Genomic DNA, 13,219 nt, shown 5'->3' with positions numbered 1-13,219 from the left:
ATCCATTATGTTGTGCAGGAGTGCGTTGAATATGATGTTCCTCTCTAGGTTTTTCGGAGACAGACTCTTGCTGTGTAGCCTGACTGACCTTGAATCAGGAGCAGTCCCCCTGCCTCAGGATGCTGAGCTGAGTCATAGATCTGAGCCATGTGGTGGTTATCCAGAGCCTTCCACTTTGTGTACATGTTCCCCATTGGTGGCCCAGTTTGGGAAGCTTAGGAGGAACAGCCTTGTTGGAGGAAGTGTGGCACTAGGTTTAGTTTTGAAAGTTTAAGATTCTCACCATCTCTCTCTGCTCAGTGTTTGTGGCTCAAATTGTGAGCCCTTGGCTGCTTCTCCTGGGGCCTTCCTTGTTTATGGTGTGTGCTTTGTCCCAACAATAGGAAAGTAGCTTAAGCCACAGTGCTTAGGGTAGGTTCAGTTTTAGGAACGGACAACACACGAGCTTATTAAGATCCCAATTTCAGGCAAGCAGAGCGACAAATGGTTGTAGTCTGAGCACTGAGCAGCTGGATGGTAAGTGTGCAGCCAGTCTAGACTACAGAGCTCTAAGTTAGCCAGGCTACCTAGCAAGACCCCATCTCGGTACACAAGGAGGGAGAGAGGGACAGACAGGCACACTAACGTTCTTGTGCATTGATGTGTTCTTGAGGTGCAGAGGTCTTTCCTGGGGAAACTCACATAACTGACCATTTGCAGGTTGCGCTTTCTGTGACTCACAGAGGTGCATCCTACACCAACCTCTGTCCTACACAAACTCCTACGGCTCCTCTGCCACAGCCTTCCCCTGGCCTCTCTCTGCTGCCTCCTCTGCCACGGCCTTCCCCTGGCCTCTCTCTGGTGCCTCCTCTGCCCATGGCCTTCCCCTGGCCTCTCTCTCTGGTGCCTCCTCTGCCCACGGCCTTCCCCTGTCCTCTCTCTCTGGTGCCTCCTCTGCCCACGGCCTTCCCCTGGCCTCTCTGGTACTCTTGGCATCTGCCTCCCTTTCTTCATTGATGGCTGGCATGAATGAGCAACTGTTTGAAGGCCTCCATTGTCAGCCCTACTAGCAGCTAGAACATTCTGAGACCCAGTCAGAGGGAGCTAGGCAGTTCTGGGCAGTTTTCCTTCTGTTGCTTCTTCGCCACCCACAAATAGTTAATAAAGAACCTGGAAGCTGCTGCAGAGGAGCAAGGGCCTGTGTTCCTGCTAGGCAAGCCTCTTCCTGGATGCCACCAGGGGTAGTGCAGCCTGGGCAGGAGCTATGGGCAGTTGACCAGTCACAGACTCTGCTGCTGTGAGCCTCTCCGAGGAAAGCACTGTTGCCCTGAACCTCCTTTGGACAGCCACGTGCTCCCGTCTCTGTGGCCTCAGTCACGTGCTCCCTTCTCTGTGGCTTCAGCCACATGCTCCCTTCCCTGTGGCCTCGGCCACATGCTTCCTTCTCTGTGACTTCAGCACACAGAGTCACCAGGCAGCTTTGTTCTGGCAGCTGGTTGTCACAGTGGTTGTTTGCAGCAGTAAAGCCATGGCTTCCTCGGGCCCCAGTTGTCCTGAATGGAACTCTCTCTGTTCTCTCTCATTCCAATTGTTCATGCCTTGTTCACTGCTCAGGACAAAGAGCTGAGAGTTTAAAAGTTCCAGGCTGGAAGATGTAGAGGAGAGAGTTCATACTTCTGGTTTCCCATGGATTAGTGATCCGAGCCACAGTGAGTGCGCTAGTTGGCTGCCCCTCCTCTGCCCTGATGACCTGCCTAGAGCAGGCCTGAAGTAGAGGCCTTCTCAGAAACAGCGGCACTGTGAGACCCTGACATCACCCTGTGACATCCTGTTTTAGCACCTTGTGTCATTTTGTACCCCATCTCCCCAGCTCCCCACTGTGTTGTGTACAGTGTACAAGGAAGGAAGAGTGCAGTGGGCGCACCCTGCCACAGAAGAGGCCCTGGGTAGCACCATGGGGTAGATGCCATCACCGCATGTGGGGACTGGGAGTCTCACTGTTGTGATGGGAAAGGGATTTTTAAGCACCATGCAGTGCAACCTGCTGTTTTAGATGCAGAGGCTCAGCAAGATGATGTCACTACAGCTAAGGCCACAGCCAGAGAGGAGCAGCCAGCCCCTCCTCCTGGTGACAGTTTGCCCAACCCCCTCCCCTTGGGCATGTATGTTGGGAGACCACAGATGGTTCTGTGAAAACACTGGAACCACACGCTCAGTTCTGGGGTACCCCCACCTCAGGAAGAGTTCTTAGGCTGTTTGGATGGGTCCAGGAACTGTTTGGTTCTGTGCGCATAGACTAGGTGCAGTTACAAAGACAGTATCCCTGAACTGCAGCTAGGGGACCTGCTGCTGGGTGTGGTGTTGCCTCTGATGGCACGGGTGCCCGTGTTCCCACAGGTTCCCAGGGTGCCACTGATATGAGATATGGACTTGGCCAATTATTTACGCTACTTCAGAGCAGAGGTTTTTGAAAGTGTGGTAGTAGCTGGCCTTGGGAATTAGCAGTGTCAGATTTCTAGGGTGTAAGGGGGTGTCTCCAGAGAGCAGCAGCTGTCTCCTGGCTTGACAAGCTAGACTGTTTCCTTTTCCAGTGGATCAGCTAAGGTTAAACTTAAACAAATAAGAGCAGCTGGGAGGCCTTGGCAGGAGTGAGGCGCACACATTCTCCAGGGGGGAAAAAAAGGGTGGGGGGGGAGGGAGTTTGTTCCTGCGGAAGGACGGACTGACGAATGTGGATGTGGCGCTGAGTGGTCTGGAGGAGAAGGAAGCAGCTACTTCCCCGCTGGCGTGTTTTGCACTCTAGCTAAGGAATTCCAGAAGTTGCAGGTGGTGATCAGGGCCTCCCTCTTCCCCTCGCTGCTTGCCAGAGGAAGGGAGGGCGGGCAGCTCTGAATAACACTGGCCTTTATGGAAATGGATCCAAAGGGCTGGCGCACACTCGCTGTCCCTCAGTCCGTCCTTACTCTGTCCTCAGTGTGTCCTTTCTGCCCGTAGTTAGCCCTTCTCCTAGCCTTATATAGCAAGATCTGCTCCGTAATGCGAACGGAGATCTAACAAGAGGGGTGGCTGCCAGACAGCAGTAAGCAGGCCAGGGCTTGGAATGTCTTAAATGCTCTGACTTTGGGTACAAATTGAACATGAACAATATGAAACTGTTTTCTCCTTCCTCTCTTCTCTCCTCTCCCTCCCCTCAGCCAGCACAACCCCTCTCTCTGTCTCTGTTGAGAATTCTGCTCTGCCATCACTTGCTGCATAGGAACTGTGTTGGGTTTTGCCACGTTTAATTTTTTATTTCTCTTTGTCCACTCCAAGACCACAGGCAGAGCAGCAGCAGCCGGAGCCAGGACTCTGTGGAGGGGCAGGACGGGCAGGTCCCGGAGCAGTTCTCAGGTCTCCTCCACGGCTCCTCCCCAGTGTGTGAGGTGGGGCAGGACCCTTTCCAGCTGCTTACTGCCCCCAGCCAGAACCACCCCGAGTCGCCCCAGCAGGACGCCTGCCACGAGGCCAGCATGCAGCTGGAGGAGCTAGGGGTGCAAGGCGCCGGAGCCCCGCAGCCTGGCGCCCCGGACCAAAGCAAGAGAGCGGGCTTTGCCCAGGGCAGCAGAGCGCACCTCAGCACGTTGACTTGCACAGTCCCTCTGCACCCTGCTGGTGCTGAGGAAGAAGAAGACAGGAGTGGGGCCAGAAGCCGAGCCCCTCCCACCAGCAAGCCTAAAGCCGAGCTCAAACTCAGCCGCAGTTTGTCCAAGTCTGACTCTGACCTCCTGACCTGCTCCCCCACGGAGGACGCCACGATGGGGAGTCGCAGCGAGTCTCTGTCCAACTGCAGCCTCGGGAAGAAAAGGCTTGAAAAGTCGCCTTCCTTTGCCTCAGAGTGGGATGAGGTAAGTCTGCAGTGATGTCACAGTCACAGAGAGCTCAGGCTTGGCCGAGCTGGCTGTAGCCCACCCCAGCTGCCCGTGTGCTGGCTTCTGGGACCAGGATCTGGGCCAGGGCTGCCCTGTCCCTGAGCACTGTGCCAGGAATGTTTCTAATGATAGTGACTGGTAAGCTCCAAGGAGCCCAGGTCCCGGAGGGTAGGTCCCCAACAGTTAAACCTGAGGGTGGAGGCCCAGCAGAGCGGGGCTGAGGGAGGGACAGTTCCTAGAAATGACATGTGTTTGGAAACATTTGGAACCCATCTGCCTGTCTCACTCTGAAGTTACTTCAGACGAGCTGTGGCACTTCCTGTGAGTCCTCAGAGAGGCTGAGGGAAAGCCAGGCCTAGCAGGGGCAGCAGGTGGGGCGCGAGGAGAGGCTGCCGCATCGGTCCCAGGGGATGGTGTTCTATTCTGGGTTCCTCAAGGCTGTTCTTGCTATGCTCTTGAGACCCAGAAGCCTCTCCCAGCAGATGTGTGCAGCCCGGCCCACATTCCCAGCAAACACGGGTGAGGGGAGACCTAGAGTTCTTCTCTGCAGTGTAGCTGAATGTGTGGCGGTGGGTAGGCTGCTCCCCAGAGACCTTTGCAGGGTCTCACTGGGCAGAAAAGCGTGTGTCTGAAAGACTGGGAACTGCACCGCGAATGGTAAAGTGCCCGCCTCACAAGCTGCTTGCTGGCTGGAGCTGCCTTTGACGTGGATGTAGCCTGTGTCCTAGGAACAATCTTGGGATGCATTTAGCTCTCTAACAGGAGGGGACAGTACAGCTGCCATGTGCATGTGAACATTCTGTAGCCCTTGGCCCAGCCCAGCTCGATGGGGCTGCTGCTGCGAAGTTATGTAAAGCAAACCCAGGGTGGGGCGGCTCCTCCTGCCCCTTATCTCCAGATGGACCAAGCTTGGGACTGTTCAGGCAGACACAGGAATCCTGTGCAAAAGACTTTTTTCATTGCTTAGTCAAAGCCTCGGTGGACCTGTTGCAGAGAGGTGCCAGGCACTAGAGGGAAATCCCTGTGTGAGGCTGCCCTGGGGCCCTAGGGGATCGTGCCACTGAGTGTGTGTAGATGCCCCTGGGAGCATCTCCAGGGTAGCACAGGAGTGGGCTGAAGACATAGTCGGGAGCAGGAAAGGGCAGACAGGAGGCACCCTGTGGGCGAGAGCTTCCAGAAACACCGTGTTGAAGTGGGGTTAGACTGGAATTAAGGCACTGATAACTCCTAAGGGGGGACTGGGCTCCTAGAGTGTGCAAGTGCGGGTGGATGAGAAGACAGGGTAAAATGTAGACTTGGGCCAAATAGAGAGAGGTCTTGGAGGTGAGGCCAAGAGCTGGGGACTGGGTGAAGACTATTTCAGAACTGCTCTGATGTGCTAGAAGGCAGCTAGGCTGGGGTGCGAATCACCCCTTCATCACGGCTCCCTCTCCCAGGTATCCATCATCCTTTTACACTCACTCAGGTATGGTGCTGCCAGGCAGTCCTGGGTACACTCACCTTGTTCTTCCTCCTGGAGAGTCAGCCAGGTCGCCGTGGCAGGTTCCCTCTTCTGTACACAGTTTTCTCTGCTTAAAACATGGTGAGGTTCATGTGCTGTCACCATCTTTGCAGATGTGCACACATGCGTGCACGCACATACACACACACACACACACACACACAGCTCTATGTGGCATAGGCTAGCCTCAGATTTTAAAGTTTGCTTGTCTGCTGCAGCCTTAAGTCCAGGGATCATGGGCTAAGCCCACCGCACTGCACTCTAAAGCGCAAGAAGCACCGCTGTGTCACACAGGCTTGGTGGTTTTGTTTGTTGATCAGTCTCATCATGTAGCCCAGGCTGTCTCTGAATCGCAGTCCTGGGATTATAGAGAATGCACTACCATGCCAGGCTACACTGCTGTATTTTAAATCTAAAAAAGTATGAAGTTGGCTGAGCCCTTATTGGAAAGAACACTTGAGCCTCGCTTATGAAGTCAGAGGCATGCTGGGGTAGTCTTGCGACAAACCCTTGTATACTGTGCTGGGCATGGTCCTGTGACTGTCGTGTGTAGTGCAGAAGATAGGGCCCTGCCAACTCATCTCTGACGCCTGACAGGGAGAGGGAAAGGCCCCAGGCAGCTGTGACCCCAGCACAGGTGGAGTTGCGGTGAGTCTGGCAGCACTTCTAGAAGGCAGAGCACAGTGGAGACGTTTGGGGTCTGTGTAAATCTGGCCCTAAGGCCAGTGCCACCATCCACTCCACATCACGTGGATGCTCTCATAGAGACATCTCACGGTTATTGTCTTTTATTGTGAAACAGTCCCAAAGGCCTCGCTCAGTTCCTGGCTTGCCTAAGGAGGAAGCGACATGGCAGATTCTAACATTATCACGTGCCTGGAGCGCTGGAGAAAGGGCTGAACCTAGACTGTCTTTGGATCCCAGGCAAGGCTGTAGTGATGGTGCACCATCCATAGGTGGTGGCCAAGTGACTGGGACACAGTGCAGTTCAAGCCCTTCGTGTGACTGTCTGCCCACATGGCTCCTCCCCACCACAGAGAGAAGGGATGCGCGCTGGCCTCAGAGAGCCAGGCAGACACTGCTGTTGATCGTGGAGGAGCTAGTGGGTCTTCTGAGAGAAGAGGCGGGGGAGAACTCAGCTCCTTGCATTTACCACACGCATCTTACTGTGGCCAGGAGGGCTGGCTGAGTGATGGCTGAGGTGCTCCAGCTGGGAGCATGCTCAGCTCATAGGTTTGGGGTCATGCTGCTTACTCCTGGTGAGCTGCTCCAGGCCTGGAGAAAGTCCACCTCCAAGAAAGCATGCGTTAGCGACCCTGGCCTTTTCCTTATGTCCTATTGGAGTCTTGCTAACCGAGCAGTAATGGAGTCTGCTTACTAAAGAGCTCTCCCTAAGAAAGCCTGTGAAGCCAAACTCCAGGAGATGTTTTCTGAGTTCTTCAGCCAAGTCAGAGCATGTTGTCTTGACCCCTGTGCTTACTAGAGGGTAAACTGAGAAGTTGTGTGTGAAAAGCTTCCGGTGTCACGGAGAGGGGAAAAGCACACATACCCCCCACCTAGATGGCCTATGTGAGTATTTGTTACATAGCCAGATTTGGTTTGTTGTTCGCCAGTTTCTAACTTGCTTTTCTCACCTAATAGCTACCTTTCCATGACAGGTAAGACTTGGAGATGGAGGGGGGAGTCTACGCCAGGACCCCATACATGCTAGCCAAGTGCCCAGGGCATTGCTGGGCTTCCCAGATGCCATCAGCCATGTCCCTCCTGCCCTTCAAGCCTGTTCCTTTCCTCAGCCCTTGGTAGCCTGCCCTGTGCCCTACGGTGACAGTCCCAGGGAGAGCTGGGCTGTCTGTGTCCCTTTAGTAAAGGCTTCTGCCCCTGTGGGAGACCTTTTCCAGCAGCCATTCTAGTCTCTCCTTTACCCACCCGCATGGGTTCCCTGTGTGACTTGTCCCTGCAGCCTACTTTCTCCTGGGAAGCTTTAAACCGACACTGTTGGTGTAAGTAAATGCTGGATTGTTTTATGTGAGCATCTCATTTGGTAGCCCACGCTGGCCTTGAGATCACAGCAGTCCTTCAGCCTGTGACTTCCTGGGATTATACATGTATGCCACCATGCCCAGCAGTAATGTCATTATCAAGTCTCTTCAGTGAGGTGTGACATCTTTCTCACCTGGGCGCCCTATTTGTGTCAACCGTCAGCAAGTTTGGATGGCTTAGTGCTGGAGCAGAGAGCTCAACTCTAGCAAACTCCCCTTTCTTTGCCATGCTGGAGTGTTGAGGGTGCCGGGGGGGTGGGGTAGGGTGGGGATCAGAACCCAAAGCTTTTCCCACTTCTGGCCATAGGAAAGGCTCCGTGCTCTGTCCTGCCAAGGTGGTAGTTTCAGTGGCGTGCTCCTGGACCGCAGTCTCCTAGCCTGTCCCCTGCACACAGTCAGAGATGCAGCAGCAAAGGGGAGTGCTGCCAGAATTAGATGCCGTGCACACCACAGTGTCTGTCAACCAACCCTCCCACATCACACAGGACCCAAGGATGGTGGAGCCGCTTACAACCTATTCACGCACTCCTGAATGCGTCACACCGTTGCTGGAGTCCTCAGGGTGCCTAATAAAGCTGCTTGACTCTGTAGGGTGGACAGTGAGAATATAAGATGCCAACTTTGTTTTTTGTTTTTCGACACAGGGTCTCACTATGTAACCCTGGCTGTCCTGGAATTCACTCTGTAGACCAGGCTGGCCTTGAGCTTACAAAGATCAGCCTACCTCTGCCTCCCAAGTGCTGGGATTAAAGGTGTGCGCCACCACGGCCCGGCTATAGACATCAGCTTTTATTTTGCCTAACTTTTCACTTTGTAATTGGTTGAACAGCCAGATGTGAAGGCAGACTGGAGGAAGGACAAAAGTAACTACCTGGTCAGGTGTGGTCAGGTGCATAAAAGTCGGCAAGGTCAGCTAGGTCCCCTTCGGGCCTCATTTTGGACCGGATTGAAGACTGTGGAAGAGAAGCCCACAGAAGGCTGCTTGCCCACTTAGCATAAACATCTGAGCAGGGACACTTGGCTGAAGGCTCAAGTGATAGATCTGTGTTTTGTAGTCAGTGTTTATAAATATTAAACAAGTCAGGGATGGTGGAGAGCAGACTGTGCTCTGTATGCGTGCTCGGAGTGGCTCCTCTGAAGGCATGTCCATTTGGGGGACGCTGTGGAATCAGTGGCTGAGGGACCCTCGGCCAAGTCCCTTCTTGAGAGGTGAAGTGGTGGCAGGAAGCGCACCACTCCAGAGTGCACCACTCCAGAGTCCGAGATGCTCCTTTTCTGTCCCTTAGAGCCAGCATGATGTCATCAAGAGGGGACATGATTGGTGCAGCTCCACAGAGGCTTTGGCTGCCTCAGCCCCTGAGAAGTCAGGAGACAGTGTGGGTGCACACAAGGTCTGTGCTTCCACCCATGAGCCTCCGCTCACCACAGGCCTGTAGTGCGCATTGTCCCCTGGTATGTAAACTGGCGTGCTTTATACTGGGCACAGCCTCCCACTCTAAACAAGAATGTGGCACTCCCAGCCCTGGGGACAGCTCGGAGCCTGGAGTGTCTATTTAAGTTGCTTCCTGGCGCACACTGGAGCCACAGCCTCACCCTCCCGGGCCCCACTGGTTTGGGTTTGAGGCATTTGTTTGCACTGCCTAGGTCGCACTGGTGTCCCGGCAGCTCTCTGTTCTGGCCTTTGTGTCACATCTAGGAGGTCTTGTTAGCCAGACTGACGAATGCTTGTTCACACAGCCTTGTCAGTCCTGCCTCCACACTGACCACAGACAGATAGTTGGCTTCCCATGGCCTTCCTATACCATCACGACAGCATGGTAGGGCAGCAGGGAGCTGGGGACAGGCCTGGGAAGTGCCCCTCACTGCAGCCCCTAGCCTGGACGTTTGGGCTTGCTTCGATAAGTTGCAGGCTGGTCCTCTTGCCTCCTGCCTCTGTGTGCCTTGTTGCCCCCAGCCTTGCCTCCCTCCTGCCTGCCCTCACCTGGCTTTCCTCCTCTGTTTCTGCTCATGTCCTGTGTGCAGGGCAGGACAGTGCAGCCCTCCGCGCCTCCTTCCTTCCTATTCCTTAGCCCATCGTAAGGGCTTTTCTTCTGTTTTCTTTTTCTGCATTTGTAGCAATGTCTTCCCACGTTTGCATTCTTCAGAGGCATCTAGGCCTCCCGTGCTCTCCCACAGCACCTCCTTTATAAGGGACTTAGTTCCACTCACCTGCAGCAGGAGAGCAGCCAGCGGGCACCACTGGGCACAGCACACACCACAGGGCAGAGATTCTGTGGTGCTGGTGAATTTGTGAGGGGTGTGTGTGTGTGTGTGTGCATGTGTGCGCGTCGGTCAGAGAGGGGCGTGCATGCACAAGCATGAGCACTGAGAGCACAAACGTCGCCGTGTAGCTCTGGTTGTCCACACAGACCAAGATGGCATCAGACTCGCCAAGGTCCGCCTGCCCCTGCGCCTCAGGTACTAGGCTTAAAAGTGTGTGCCACCATGTGGGGTTTTGGGAGTTTTTTTTGTGGGGGGAGATTTATATATATGGATGTTCTTTCTGCTTATATGCCTGGGTACCACATGCATGCCTAAAGAGGTCCCCTGAAATTGGAGTTAGTTTGTGAGCCATCACATAGGCACTGGAAATTGAACCCAGCTCCCCCAGGTCCTCTGGAAGAGCAGTCCGCACTCTTAACCTCTGCGCCATCTCCTGGCCCTCCAACATTTTCTCTTTTTAAACCAAAAGTTCTGAGGCTGCATGAAAGTTGGTAAGTGGACAACTAAGTGTGATCTTTACTCCAGCGCTGAGTCACCAAAACACTTTATCTGACCGTGGGGGTGGGGGTGAACACGGAGCAGTGCTTTAGGGTCTTACCATGTGGCCCATACTGGCCTGAGATCAGCAATGGATTAGAGGGCTACATCGCCGTGTCCAGCTTTCACTTTCTAGGACATTCTTTATAGCACCAGCAGGCTGTGGACAGGAAGGTTCTGTGTGATTTTGTCAGTGGTAATTTGCCTTAGATAATTCTAAACAGTTGCAGCTGAGACACAAGAGGAGTCTTTTTATTCTGGGTTTTTTTTTTTTTTTTTTTTCCTTTGCTGTTTTTCATCAGGCTGGTTTGTTGAAAACCTGCTGTGTCCTCAGCTCTGCTGTAGATGTGGAAAACAGCATTGCTCAAAAAGACCAAGCCCCTTGCCAGGCGGGACAGAGAAGGGAAAGCAGAACCCAGCAGGTTTGATAGTGTGCTTGGTACTAAGTGGTGAGAGAGCTCCGCAGGAGAGAGCAAGGCTAGCTGGCCTGTGGCATGGCAGGGCAAGGAAGCCAGCAGCAGTATCCGGCTACTTCCTGTCCATCTCTGCTGTGAAATCCCACCCTCCACTGCATTGTCACAGGGATGGCCCCTGTCACTCAGCTCTCCTTCCTTTTCTGTCCCTCTCTGCAGTATTTGCTGCCCGCCTGTGCTCGTCCTGTTTGTCTGGTTTGGTTTGGTGCTTTTCTTTTAGACTGTGTTGGTGCCTTTTAAATACCCACACATCATATTTCTAAGTTGTGGAACTATAATGAAATCTAAATTCCCGAAGCTTCTTCAGGGTGGGACCCCCAGGTGACTGCCAGCATCCTTATCTCAGAAAGGAAGTTCCCATGAGTGGATCATGTGATCAGTAGATATGAAACCTAAATTCTAGGATTCTAAGACAAGGGAAGGGTTCAGAATCACTAAGACAGAGATCCAATGGGAGGAGCCAGTGGGAGATCAGGTGTGAAGGGAGCCCCAAGGCAGTGAGTCCACCTGCAAGAGGCTCTGCCACAAAAAGCTTGCCTAGTGTGTCTTACGTATGTCCCTCCAGGAGCCTGGCACATCATCTTACATGCATCTCCTGGGACATGATACATTTTGCATGCACACTCCCAGGAGGCTGGCCATGAGTGCAGTTTGCCACCGCCAGTTGCAGAGTGAGATGTGGGGGCCTTGCTCATCCTCTGGCCTGGGTGGAGTTCTTAGGGACCAGAGGTGAAGGCAGAAGAGGATGTGTGTCCACAGACAAGCTTAACACGTCAGACAGTGAGGGGGTACGCCTCCAGGAAAGCAAGTCCCAAAGCTCATTTCGGCTCCCTCGGGAGCCCAATCCCCAGGCAGCACGGAGCGCTTTCTTCTCCCACCTGTCTCAGTCCCAGGTCTCAGCTCCGTACGTGGAGCAGACTGCCCTTCCAGCTCCGGTTCCTCTGTAGCTCTGCTCCTGGTGCCTTTCCCATGATGTCCCCTTCTGCGCCACCAAGGCCCCCCGAGCTGCTAGGAGCTATGTGACTCCTCTGTGTCTCACAAGCACTAATGACCCAGTGTCTGGCACCACGGGACCCACCTGTCCATAGCTGAAGGGCAGCCTGATTGTCTGTCTGGACAGGTGGAAACTGCCGGAGCTCAGTAGGGGCTTACAGATGAGTTTGCCTGGCAGTCTGTTTCTGGCTGTCCTAATTTAAACAGCCAGGAAGCCATTTAAACCCAAAGAACCGCGTGCTTTGTCTAAATGTTCTTTATCATTTTCTTATTTCTTTGGGGTTCGGGGGCGGGGTGTTGGGGCAGGCTGTCACCCACAGGTCAGTCTGGTCTTGGAGCTCGTGGTGACCTTCCTGGGTTGAGGGTCACAGGCACGCGCCCTGCACCACCTCTTTCCTGCTTTGATTTCAGCAGGATGTGCTCCGGCCAGGGAGACCTTGTTCCTGGGGTCCTTACTGGGAACTGCTTCTATGCTACCACCAAGTTTCTCCTCAGCCACAGCCCTGCCCACTGCACAGTGGAGAGCTTTCCGAAACCCACTGTCATGGCAGGGGTGTGCCTGTTGTCTTCACATTGCAGTTCAGGATAGAACTGCCCAAGCCTGAGTCTCAGAGGGAGTTTGTGTCGTCTTAACCAGCTTCCTGCCTAACTGTATAGAAATCTAGGCAAAAACAACCCTGAAAGTGAATTTTTTCTTTTTGTTTTTTGAGACAGGCTTTCTCTGTGTAGTCTTGGCTGTCCTGGACTCCCTCTGTAGACCAGGCTGGCCTCGAATTCACAGAGATCCTCCTGTCTCTGCCTCCCTGAGTGCTGGGATTACAGATGTGTGTTACCACTGCCCAGCTAAAAGTGGAATTTTATACCCTGTGGGATTTTTTTTTTTAAATACCTGCCAGCGGTCAGAAAGAAATGTCTTTTTTCCACTGTTCTGGGTCTTATTATGTTACCCAGGTTGACCTTGGATGCTTAACCCTCCTTCCTCAGCCTCCTGGGTCTCTGGGAATACAGGTATGGACCACCACAGTGGCCTTGTGGCTACACATTCAAATGTACTGAACAAGGAACGTGGCTTGAGAAATAAGTCTTCCCAGGCCTTCTCATAGCCCCAGTCCCTCCCTAGTCATGAATTAACCTTCCAGGAATAACCCGCACACAAGCACCTCCCACATTGTCAACATTTTTCTCTCTTTTTTTTTTTTTTTAACATTTTTCTCTTTAAGATGAAAAAAGTGACACCATCTTGTGTGTACTGCTGTGATCTTTTTTCATTTGATAATAGATTTTTGATGATTATTACTAAGAGCATGCAGAGCTTCGTCGTGGGCTCCTGTGGTGCACACTGTGACTCACTTCAGACGTTTCTCGCTGATAGACTATGGTTGTTGTGACGCTCTGGTTAAGAGCCTCAGCCACAGGCCCTTGTGCAGCTTCTGGAAGCTCAGCGGCTGAGCTGTGTTAAAAAGCCTCTCCCACTCGGAACACTCAGAGAAAGCTGTTTTCCACCCTGACACACGGCACCCAACCCTT

General features: G+C 53.4%; 1 protein-coding gene across 7 annotated transcripts in view; it reads left to right on the top strand.

The window, feature by feature from the left end:
* Anks1a (ankyrin repeat and sterile alpha motif domain containing 1A) overlaps positions 1-13,219 on the top strand; it is a 91,599-nt gene that overhangs the window by 32,967 nt on the left and 45,413 nt on the right. For 4 of the 7 annotated variants that reach the window (XM_051153457.1, XM_051153456.1, XM_051153455.1 and 1 more), the window contains one exon: positions 3,292-3,863. In XM_051153457.1, the coding sequence (XP_051009414.1) occupies positions 3,292-3,863 (572 nt within the window). Of the gene's footprint in view, positions 1-2,674; positions 2,806-2,854; positions 2,953-3,112; positions 3,864-13,219 lie in introns of those variants that run through there. The other 3 variants (XM_051153452.1, XM_051153453.1, XM_051153451.1) reach the window with 3 other exon arrangements.

This window comes from Acomys russatus, chromosome 11, assembly GCF_903995435.1.
Source record: "Acomys russatus chromosome 11, mAcoRus1.1, whole genome shotgun sequence".
Lineage (NCBI taxonomy): Eukaryota > Metazoa > Chordata > Mammalia > Rodentia > Muridae > Acomys > Acomys russatus.
This window is presented reverse-complemented; position numbering and strand designations above follow the sequence as displayed.